The 12,563-nt window shown below is 41.8% G+C and overlaps 1 protein-coding gene across 1 annotated transcript in view; it reads left to right on the top strand.

Moving 5' to 3' along the window:
* The first annotated feature begins 732 nt into the window (after positions 1-732).
* Positions 733-12,563, top strand: part of papss2b (3'-phosphoadenosine 5'-phosphosulfate synthase 2b) — an 88,196-nt gene continuing 76,365 nt past the window's right edge. The window contains exon 1 of the mRNA XM_041210437.1: positions 733-915. Coding sequence (XP_041066371.1) covers positions 889-915 — 27 coding nt within the window. The 5' untranslated portion in view covers positions 733-888. The remainder of the gene's footprint in view (positions 916-12,563) is intronic.

The raw sequence follows: 12,563 nt of genomic DNA on the forward strand, positions 1-12,563 counted from the left end.
TTTTACAAAACTTCTCTATTCATTGCCCCCAACAAAACTGGTTTACCTGCACATTAACTGTAACTCAGAAAAAAAGGTCCCCAGGGCACTTCACAGAATAAGCAAAATGGAATCTGAACTTTTCTGTAAGGGTTGGATGTGTGTAATAACTGGATTGTGAAAATGGACTTTGAGTGAGATGGTGGAGAGAAGAAGCTGGGGGTGGGAAGGGGAATGAGGAAGTGAGCTCCAGAGAGTGTTCGGGCGGAAGACGGGTGGGTAGGAGACTGGGGACTCAGCTAGCAATGGTATGTTATCTACTAGATGTGTATGAAATTTGATCAATGCACAGTTACATATCTTCGCCATCAAGGCTGCATTATTATACTTATTATAGCTGGGGGCGGGGATGTGCCAAACATTCTTTTTTAATACTGAGAAATGTCTCTCTTAAGTGTCGTTAAACAGTGAATGCGTCTTTGGCACACTTTGGGATGTAAATTTGTGTGCGACAGAATAGTGTCGTCTCCTTGCTTTGGGATAAACTGGAAGTATGAATTACATTGTTCCTCAGGCCCCCTTTTGATTTTCGATCCCGGCAACTTGTCTTAGTGCTCAGTTTTCTGAAGACATGTATTTTAGAATCAGCCCTCTTTCTTCACTTTTCCAAAGTGGATGAGTAAACTGGTTTCCTGTGTTTCGTCCAGCCGGCAATGACGTGGCTGGTGTTAATATGCAGATCGGTGGTTCTGGGGCTGCTGAGAGGGGACTGCTACGTGTCTGAACGATTTAAAAAGCAATCTAGCTTCCATCTCAGCCCAGCCTCTTCCATCAAGACAGTCAGAGAGAGAGAGAGAAAGAGTGGGAAATCCTATCTAAAGCTTCCTAATCCCGCTTCCACATCTCAACATGTCAGGCAACAAGAAACTGTGCACGGTAAGACAATGGGCGAAATCTTCAGCAGAGCAGTTTCAGATTAAATTTGCAGTTCAGAGTCCGATGTCATCTACTCTGTACGGAGGCGGAGAGCAGGGGATCCCAATCTATAACACTCGGCTGCCAAACGAGGGTTGCGTTTATTGAACTTTAGTTTTGGTGAAAGTAGAGGCTTACGATCATTCGAATGCAGTTAACAGTCGTACAGCATTGCTTATTGAGTGCCACACATGTCATGGATAAGGCGCACTGTAGTCACTGGTCTTCACCAGGCAGCAGGAGTCTGGCTTTGGTTATTTATGTTGAGAGAAAACACAGGAAAGAGAAAAATCGCAACTTTGAGAAGATATGTCTGAGCAGAGCAGAAGTATTAATATGAATATAAAATACATTTCTAGCACGACGTCAATATAAAAGGCTAGTCAAGTTGCTTTAATGTGAATATATTCTATACCCACAGCAGAATACTGTTAATTCAAGTATATATTTAATAGAATAATGCAAATGTCAATATATATTTAAGAATAGCAGAATATTTAATTTGAGTGTACACACAAGAGAACAGCACTAATTTTCATAGAAGTAGTTTTTAAAAGTGTTTAATATTGTTCTGAGTTTTTCAGTACAGCCAATGATCTGAATAGGTCAGTATTTTATCAAGATTATGTAGGTGTTCATTACCTATAGGCTGTCATAATTAATACAAAGCTGCTTTTTTGAACACTTTCTAAGTACAGTATGTACTTGTCTGCGCTATGTAGGATGTCATTGGTATGCCTGTGCTGTCTGCAACAAACATTGATTGTGCATTATGAACAGTGGTTCATTCATGAATGCGAACCTTTCACAGTTCAGTATGAAATCAGACCTATTCCCCAGTGATGCTGGTTCTTTTGGTATTTCCTTCCATGGATACCAAATAGAGATTGGCTGATGACTAGCTACCTTCTGACAGGGGACTCACCAAGGGGAAAAAATGAAGTAGCTTTATGAAAAAAGTATACTAAAATCTATTGCTTTATATGTGAGGAAGAGCTGACTGCCACAGTAGGTCAGTATGGCAGTGGAATGTTGCGGTGAAGCAGACAGGTCTCCTGTCTGGTGAAAAGCATTTGTAAAAAAAAGTTTGCTCCATTTATAATGCACTATTCAGATCAACAGTTGTGTGTTAGTTTCTCAAGTGTATTTCATCAGCCCATAGTTGAAGCGTGTGTACAGTGTTCCTGTTCCAATGTGCCTTGGTTGGAGTGAGGAAGAAAAATTTCAATACAGCCACTGTAACGTCTTAACGTCATAGACAGGAGACCTGTCTGTTTCACCGCAACATTCCACTGCCATACTGACCTACTGTGGCAGTCAGCTCTTCCACACATATAAAGCAATAGGTTTTAGTATATTTTTTTCATAAAGCTACTTCATTTTTTCATGAACTTCCCATGTGATGATAAGGCATTTCCCAATGAGCTAAAGATACTGTCTTGGTATGGTTTTTAACCCCTCTGATCAACCTTAATGCTGAATCAGAGAAGAGCTCGGTTTCTTTTTGATCTGCTCTTTTAGATTTAAACAGCTGTTTGAAAATGTGAAAAAACTGAAGGAATTTCTTTCTTCTGATTCCTCAATTTTATTTTTTACATGTTGCTGTAATGCAAGCAAATGGTTGAAATGGGTTTGGAATGGAGCAACCTTAGAGTAGGTTAGTGGTCTGTTGGTCAGTTGAGTATCTGACTTTGAGAGAAGCCAATCATCATCTTGCTCAGAATGTTCCTAAAGAAAATAACTGCAAAATCTGTATGAATAGATTTCCCAATTACCCAGGTGAATTTGCATCTCCTTCCCTTAAAGATCCAGTTTGCAACCATACTGTATTCAGTCTGGATACAACACCTCGAGAGGGCCCGAGAGAAAGGTACAGTGTAGATTTACCAAAACAATGCCAGGCTAAAGAGGATTAAAACTGGATACTCATGATGCACTGTGGGAATCAGCAACAGCAGAATTTTAGTCCACCACAATCTGTAGCCTATCCCTGAACTATGGTCACATACTATCAAGCCAGGTGACCAATCCAAGTTCAATCAAAAGCAGCTAAGGAATACTACAAGCAAGAGATCAAATCAAATCTCTACAGTTCTGTCACATCCAGCTGTGAATGGTGGTGGACAATTAAACAACTAACAGGAGGAGGTAACTCCACAAACACCCCATTTTCCACAATGGTGGAGCACAGGAGGTGAGTGCAAAAGACGAGGCTGAAGTATTTACAGCCACCTACTCTTAATTATCTGCAAAATTATGAAAGGTATTGCCGATGCTGCTATCAAGTGACATTTGTTCAGCAGCAGCCTCCCACCAATGTTACTTTGGATTCTACCAGGGCCGCCCGTCTTCAGATCTCATTACAGCTTTGGTCCAAATATGGACAAAATAGCTGAAAGAGGTGATGTGGTAATGACCCCCTGACATCAAGGTAGCATTTGGCCGAGTGTGGCATCAAGGGGCCCTAGCAAAATTTAAGTCATGTGAAATCAGGGGGAAAACTCTCCATTGGCTGGAGTCATATGGAGTACAAAGGAAGATGGTGCTGGTTCTTGGAGGCTAGTTATCTCAGCTCCAGGACATCGCTGCAGGTGTTCCTCAGGGCAGTGTCCTAAGTCCAAGCATTTTCAGCTGCTTCATCAATGACCTTCCTTCCAAAATAAATCAGAAGAGGAGATGTTTGCTGATGATTGCACAGTATTGAGTTCTGTTCACAAATCCTTAGATAATGAAGCAGTCCATGCTGTGTGCAACAAAATCTGAACAACAGCCAGGCTGGGCTGATAAGTAGCAAATAACCACTTGCCACTTATCAGCCCACATAGCCACCATTGTGCCACATAACTGCCTGGCAATTATCACCTTCAACAAGAGACTAACAACTTCCATTTTACTTTCAATGGCATTATCAGTGTTGAATTCACCACTATTAATATCCTGGGTCGTCACAATTGACCAGAAGCTTAACTGGACCAGTCAACTAAACACTGATTACAAAAGCTGCTCATAGCCTGGGCATTCACCACCAGATTTCCAAAGCCTTTCCACCATCAACTGGGCACAGGAGTGTGATGATATTCTCCACCTGGCTTGGATGAATGCAGCTTCTGGAACACTCAAGAAGCTTGATATCATCCATCAGCCTTCACGATTAGCACCTCATCCACTACCTTAAACAAGTGGGGAGGTGATGGCGGAGTGGTATTGTTGTTGGACCAGTAATCCAAAGACCCAGGGTAATGCTCTCGGGACTTGGGTTTGAATCCTGCCATGGTAGATGGTGGAATTTGAATTCAAATAAAAATATGGAATTATAAGTCTGATGATGACTTGATTATCGATTGTGGTAAAAACCCACCTGGTTCACTAATGTCCTTTAGGAAAGGAAATCTGCTGGTCTGGCCTACATGTCACTCCAGACCTGCACCAATGTGGTTGACTCTTAAATGCCCTCTGAACAAAGGCAAATTAGGGATGGGCATTAAATGCTGGCCTAGCCAGCAAATAAATAAATTCAGCAACTCACTTAGGTTCTTTGACAGCACCTACCAAACCTGGGATGTCTGTCATCCTAGAAGGACCAGGACAGCAGGCACATGGGCACCATACCAGTCACACACCATCCTGACTGGGAAATATATTGGTGTTTCCTCACTGTCGCTGAGTCAAATTCATGGAAGTTGCTACCTTGGTTTACATAGGCTGCAGCAGGTCAAGGCAGTGGCTCAAGGCACCTACTCAAGAGCAGTTAGGGATAGGCAATAAATGCTGGTCTTGCCAATGCTGCCTATATTCCATGAATGAGTAGTTAAATAAGACATTACAAGGATTGGTTACATGAACAGGGGTTGTATTCTCTTGAGTTAGAAGGTTGAGGGGTGATCGAATTGAGATGTTTACAACGATTGAAGGATTCATAAAATCAGTAATGAATAGAAGGGTGGATAGCTCAGTCGAGTTCAGCTTGGTGCTTAATAATGCCAGTAGTGCTGTTTCAGTTCCTATATTGACTGAGGTAGTTCTTGCAGCCTGCATCTTCTCCTTGTCCAATTGTGATATCATGGCATAGGTATATGTGGAGAACCAGAATTAGAAACCCTCAGACAACAAGGATGCTACATGAAGTGAGCAAGAGATGCAGAGAAGCTATTTCCTCTTCTGAAGCATTCCAGATTCAGGGGGAGCAATTTTAAAATTAGAGCTCATTTGGGGGTGAAATCAAGGCAAACATTCTCACTCAAAGGTGAGTAGAAATCTGGAACTCCCTCCTACAGAAGGCTGGGCAGTTGAATTTGCCAAAAACCACAATCTAATTAAATAGTAGAACAGGTTTGAAGGATGAAATGACCTACACCTGTTCTTATGGCACACCCACTTCCCTGTGTTCAGAAAACTGATTCCTGGGCTGGCAAGATTGTTGTATGAGGAGAGATTGGGCCAACTAGGCCTGTATTCACTAGAGTTTAGAAGAATGAGAGGGGATCTCATTGAAATTTATAAACCCACATGCAATGTTGACCTCTCCCTGCTCCATCAATGAGCCAATCTGTCTGTTTAATCATCAATATTAGATCAGATATTGTATTACAAAGTCTGCCATACAGTGTCAATCTCACTTTGACTGTAATATGTCACCTTCAAACAAACCCAAACCTAAAGCGGTCCCACTCTTAGCTCATCCCTTAGCTCTCTGGGGAGGCTAGATAGGTACATGAAGGAGAAAGAACATAGCGCAATGGGGAAAGGTCGCTGTCGAAAACCATTCTGACATAGTGCACCGAGGGGCTGGAAAGGTATAGACCTCTCAGGCAATACGACTCACATTAATGCATGTAATGAATATTAAATGTATCATAATTGTATTGAAGCACCGCAGAGTGCAACATGATGAATGTTGATAACTCCAATACCATTACACTGTCTGACTGTCTGTAATGCCCATATTGAAATGACTGTAATATTTATTGATTGTATTGAAGCACCTTGTGACCCATGTGTAAAAGTTGAAAATGATTGTACTTTTTGTGATGGCCATTTAGAAATGTTTTGTAATGTTCTTCCAGATGTGTTATGAATAAAGTATATTTTTCAAAAATAAAATGAAGGAGAAAGGATATGGTGATAGGGTGAGATAAAGTAAGGTGGGAGAACTCTCATATGGAGCATGAGCATTGGCGTGGACCTGTTGGGCCAAATGGTCTGTTTCAGAGCTGGTATATTCTATGCAATTCTGTGTATTATGATGTAGATTTACATTTATTCATAGTCAATGAAATATAAATGGACTGTGTATAATTAAAGGAATCACATTTTTATATAATCAAAAATGAACAATTCAGTTGATAAATAGATCAATCATTAATAGAGTAAAAAAATTACATTCAAGGAATAGATTCAACTGCTACAAGTCAATATATATTAAAATTTGACTTGAATCTGCAAAATTTACTAACATTTGAAAGAATCTAGCAGCACATCATGAATTAGATGGAGATGAAGATCAGACTAAAGGCCTGGCATTCAATCCTTTACTTTCAACATAGTACACTGGAGTGCCCATTACAATCGTATGTACAAATCACATCATGGCACTTAATGAGACAATACATTAATAAGGACTCTATTGATTATTGAAAACCATGGTCTAACATTAACTGAAAGATCTCACCAATCTGTTGACTCTGATTTTTTTTCATTCCACCAAACAACACATACATTTTCTCCATCTCATAAGTAATCATGTACAACAGAAGATTGATATTACTTGTGGGAGAAATTTGGTAGAATCTCATCTTCTTGGAAGTTTTATGTATTGATTGTCTTCCTCAAGAGATGCTTGGACAAAGGGGTGATGGGGGTAAACCATGTACAAGTATTATAAGGAAAGGCATTGTATTTATTGAGCACCTTTTAATGATGTCAGAATATCCTGAAGTGCATATGGATTTCTTAGGATAGAAGACCTTTACTCATATCTTTGTTATCTTTATACTTGGTTCTCCACCCTCCTTCTGCAACCAATATGTCTCTCCCTCACACACTAACGCATTCTTTCTATCTTTCAAATCCAGCAAGTAATGGATTAGAAGTGAGCAGTGCCAGATATTAAATAACATTTATTATGATCCTTATCCTGTCAAGGATAATATCTGATTTAGCTGAGATGTTAATGGTCACCTCACCATGCTGACTTGGAATTATATCACCATTCCTTCATTGTCGCTGGGTCAAATCCTGGAACTCCCTTCCTAACAGCACTGTGGGTGTACCTACTCCACATGGACTGCAGCGGTTCAAGAAGGCAGCTCACCACCACCTTCTCAAGGGCAACTAGGGATGGGCAATAAATGCTGGCCTAGCCAGCGAAACCCACATTCCATGAATGAATAAAAAAACTATTTTACAAGATTCTGTTCTCCACCCTGACTATCTCCGTGGCTTCACACTCCTTCCATCTCTAATGTATCTCAGAATCAGTCTAATCCCCATTCTGACCCAGTATTCCTGCCTACATTTTGTCATCCTACCTGGCCTGCTCCATTCATCTGAGGTTAGGAGTCAGCACTATCCAAACTTGTCTTATGCTATCAAGCATGTTTTTTGTTGCTCACTTTTTTAAGGTAATAATGAATCATCTGGTCTCATAGTTACCCATAAAGAATTTTTTACTCAAATCATTTCATTTTTCTTTAATGAGCAGCGATGGGCTAAGAGCATTTAAGTCGACAATGGGCAGAATTTTCTGCTTGTTGGATGGGTGGGCCCGACCCAATCTCCGGCAGGCAGGGAGCCGATTCCTGCCAGTGAAGTGGGCCACACCGCCATTTTACGTGGGCGGGCCAATTAAGGCCGGCCCAGCGTGACATCCGGCGGGAAGCGCTATGCGCTTCCTGTGCAAGCAGGGGGTGGGGAGAGGATTCCCTAAAAGCGAGAGTGTGCTCTTTTGCACATGCGCACAGAAGAACGCACATCTCCCTGAGGCTAATTGCAGCCTCAGGGAGATCGCTTCCATTTTGAACAATATTAAAAATTTTTTTAAAAATTCCCTAACCTGTCCCCCTCATGTGACAGTGTCACATGAGATGGGACATGTTCATAATTTGCAGATTAACTTTATTAAAATTTTTAACACCCTGCATGAAACCTCATTCTGCCTGTGGATGAGGTCTCATGTTTTCTCTATTTGCCGTAGGGGCTCCTGGCCTGCCCGCCAACCTTAAGGTCGGACGGGCAGATCCTTTAATTATTTAAATGATCCTGTCAATGGCCTCAATTGGCCATTGACAGATTGGCGAGCCCACAGCTGATTTTGCTGCGCCCCCATTTTCCTGAAAATTTAAATGGGGCGGGATGACGTCGCGAGTTCCGCCCAACATCATCCCGTGTCATTTGATGTGCCGGTGAGCGGGCCCCGCCCCCTGCTCACCGACGGCAAAATTCAGCCCAATGAGTTTGCTTCAAACTTTCAGTTAAACCTTTATTTCCATTGGAAGAGACAAAAGGATGACAGCATTTGCAGGTTTTAAAAGAAGAGATATGCATCAGTTTTGAATCTAGTATTTCCATATGTACTTGTTCCATCCAAGACCTGGTTTTGATTTTCAAGATGACAGCCATGCCTCAGTGAAAAGATACAATACACAGTCTCAGTGTTTTAAAGCAGCCCCCATTAAAACTATTGAGCAGAACAGTCAATAGATAATCATGTTACTATTTTTGTTCAATCCACAAGAATTTAATGAATTTGGAACTTTACCACTCATGTTACTACTGAAATAAGAATCTTCTATTTATAATGGAATGATATTATCCATCATGCATATCATAACACATGCATTCAGAATTCTGCTCTGGGGAGATACCTTTGTAAATCCTATGCATGCCACCCACATAAAGTTGGCAAACAATTAACGTTAGATATAAAATAGATGGTCAAAGTTGAATTGCTGAAGTGTTAATTAAGCTATTTTAAATTCAGGACTATTTAAAATTAGGATAAGAAAGCTAGAAAAAAAGTGTGAGGTAGTTACACTAAAGCTAAGGGGAAACTTTATGATGCAGATTAATTGCATCAAAAACCTCAACAATTTGTCTAAAAGTGCAACGTAACTCAATTCTTGTTACATTGCATAACTTGAAAGACAGCCATATGAAGGGGACAGACCAATTGCTGTTTTGAGTTGAATTAAAGGAGAAACCCAACCAAAGTTTGGTTGATCATATTGTGCCATTGTCTATGCAGAGTAAATTTCCACAAACAGCAATGAGATGAAGATGAGTGACCCGATAGTGTGTTCTTAGTGGCATTTATTTAGAGGTAAAGATTGACCAGATTACCCCTGTACTTGTTTGAATAGTGCCATGGGGTCTTTTACATCCGCCTGATTAGGCAGATGTGACTTCAGTTGATTTTTTATCCAAAAGGACAGTGTATCTAACAATACATTACTAGCTCTGGACTGGAGCGTCACCCTAGATTCTGTGTACCTGAAGTGAGATTTGCACCTATGATGTGAGAGTACAACGTTATGAAGATGTTTTTTATAGAATATTACTTTATAATGTCAGCGGCTGGACATATAAAACATTTTGAGAAGAATCCTTTTGCTAGGCAAAGAACACTGGCCTACAGCAGCTATTATGTTGCATTTGTGAAGGATACAAGCTGCTTTACGGAGACAGAGCTCTCAGAGACAGTGGCTAAGATAAGCCCAGATTGAAACTAGAAGGAGATCACATGACCTCACTCTTGGGTGTAAAATATACTGAATATTAACAATCAGAGAGACTGCCACAGGAATAGAAGGGGCATCAACCTTATCCCCTCTCTCTTTCTCTGAAACCTTCTCATCAAAGCTGAGCTGTTTGTGATTTGAAAGCCCACCAGAAGACCTCATTGCTGCAAACTGAGAGTCCTTAAAGGAGGATTCTGAATCAATTCCATTGTCTCCAAGAGAAAAAAGAATCAGCCAGCCCCAACTGCTGAACAACTACTCCAGTGAGAAACCCAAGTACCAACAGCTACTGTGGAACGTGACCCTTCAGCTGTAAACAAGCATCCAGAAAGTCTGTGAATATTTTTTTTCTAACTTCACTTTTTACTTTGCCAAGTTTTAAGATTTGATATTCTGCGGAGTTTTATTTTTTTTTGCATGCTTGAGAGGTTGTATGTGTGCTGGTTTTGTATTAGTGAGTAGTTGGACATATTTGTACATTTTAAACCATTTGTTAATAATTTCTGTATCTTTAACTGAGTTTTAGTAATAATTTAATTTAGTAATAGTTCAATTCAGTAATAGTTTAGTAATAGTTTAGTAATACTTTAATATACTTAGGGGTGGCAGTGGAACAGTGGTATTGTCACTGGACTGGTAATCCAGAGATGCAGGGTAATGCTCTGGGGACCCGGGTCCACATCGCACCATGGCAGATTCTGGAATTTGAATTCAATAAATACCTGGAATTAAAATTCTAATGATGACCATGAAACCATTGTCGATTGTCGTCAAAATCTATCTACTTCACTAATGTCTAGTTCACTAACGTCGTCACCTGGTCTGGCCTACATGTGACTCCAGATCCACAGTAATGTGGTTGATTCTTAAGTGCCCTCTGAAATGGCCTAGCAAGCCACTCAGTTCAATCAAACCACTAAAAAGTCAATAAAAAGGAATGAAACCAGATAGGCCACCCGGCATCAACCTATGCACCGGAAACGACAACGGCAAACCCAACCCTGTTGACCCTGCAAAATCCTCCTTAGTAACATCTAGGGGCTTGTGCCAAAATTGGGAGGGCTGTCTCATGGACTAGTCAAGCAACAGTCTGACATAGTCATACTCACAGAATCATACCTTACAGATCATGCCCCAGAAACCACCATCACCATCCCTGGGTATGTCCTGTCCCACCGGCAGAGGTGGTGGCACAGTGGTATACAATCGGGAGGGAGTTGCCTTTGGAGTCCTCAACATCGACTCCCAACCCCATGAAATCTCATGGCATCAGGTCAAACATGGGCAAGGAAACCTTTTGCTCATTACCACGTACTGCAACCCCCTCACTCCCCTCAGCTGATGAAGCAGTGCTCCTCCATGTTGAACACCAATTGGAGGAAGCACTAAGGGTGGCAAGGGCGCAGAATGTACTCTGGGTGGAGGGCTTCAACGTTGATCACTAAGAGTGACTCGGTAGCACCACTACTGACTGAGCTGGCCGAGTCTTAAAGGATAGCTGCTAGACTGGGTCTGGGGTAGGTTGTGAGGGAACCAACAGGAGGGGAAAACATACTTGACCTCATCCTCACCAACCTGCCTGCCACAGATGCATCTGTCCATGACAGTATCGGTAGGAGTGACCATTGCACAATCCTTGTGTAAACAAAGTCCCGTCTTCACATTGAGGATATCCCTCATTGTGTTGTGTGGCACCACCACCGTGTTAATTGGAATAGGTTTCAAAAAGATGTAGCAATTCAAGATTGGGCATCCAAGAGGCGCTGTGGGCCATCAGCAGCAGCAGAATTGTACTCGAACACAATCTTTAGCCTTGTGGCCCGTCATATCCCCCACTCTATCATTACCATCAAGCTAGGGGATCAACCCTGGTTCAATGAAGAGTGCAGCAGGGCATGCCAGGAGTAGCACCAGGCACACCTAAAAATGTGTCAACCTGATGAAGCTACAAAACAGGACGACTTGAATGCCAAACAGCATAAGCAGCAAGTGATAGACAGAGCCAAATAATTCCACCATTAACAGATCAGATCTAAACTCTGCAGTCCTGCCACATCTAGTCTGGAATGGTGGTGGACAATTAAACAACTCACTGGAGGAAGAGTGTCCACAAATATCCACATCCTCAATGATAGAGGAGCCCAGCACATCAGTACAAAAGATAAGGCCAAAGCATTCGCAACAATCTTCAGCTAGAAGTGCTCATCCATCTCAATCTCCTCCGGAGGTCCCCAGCATCATAAATGCCAGTCTTCAGCCAATTCGATTCACTCTATGTGATATCAAGAAATAGCTGAAGGCACTGGATATGGCAAAGGCTATGGGCCCTGACAATATTCTGGCAATAATGCTGAAGACTTGTGCGCCAGAACTTGCCACATCCCTAGCCAAGCTATTCCAGTACAACTGAAACTCTGGCAACTACCTGGCAAAGTGGAAAATTGCCCACAAAAAGCTTGACAAATCTAACCCAGCCAATTACCACCCCATCAGTCTACTCTCGATCATCAGTAAAGTGATGGAAGGGGTCGTCAACAGTGCTATCAAGTGACACTTTCTTAGCAATAGCCTGCTCACTAACGCTCAGTTTAGATTCTGTCAGGGTCACTCAGCTCCTGACCTCATTACAGCTTTGTTTCAGAAATGGACAAAAGAGCTGAACTCCAGAGGTGAGGTGAGGGTGACTGCCCTTGACATTGAGGCAGCATTTGACCGAGTGTGGCATCCAGGAGCCCTAGCAAAACTGGAATCAGGGGGAAAGCACTTAGCTAGTTGGTGTCAGACCTGGCACAAAGAAAGATGAGTGTGGTTGTTGGGGGTCAATTGTCTCAGTTCCAGGACATCACTGCAGGAGTTCCTCAGGGTAGTGTCCTC

This window comes from Carcharodon carcharias, chromosome 17 (genome assembly GCF_017639515.1).
Source record: "Carcharodon carcharias isolate sCarCar2 chromosome 17, sCarCar2.pri, whole genome shotgun sequence".
Classification (NCBI taxonomy): domain Eukaryota; kingdom Metazoa; phylum Chordata; class Chondrichthyes; order Lamniformes; family Lamnidae; genus Carcharodon; species Carcharodon carcharias.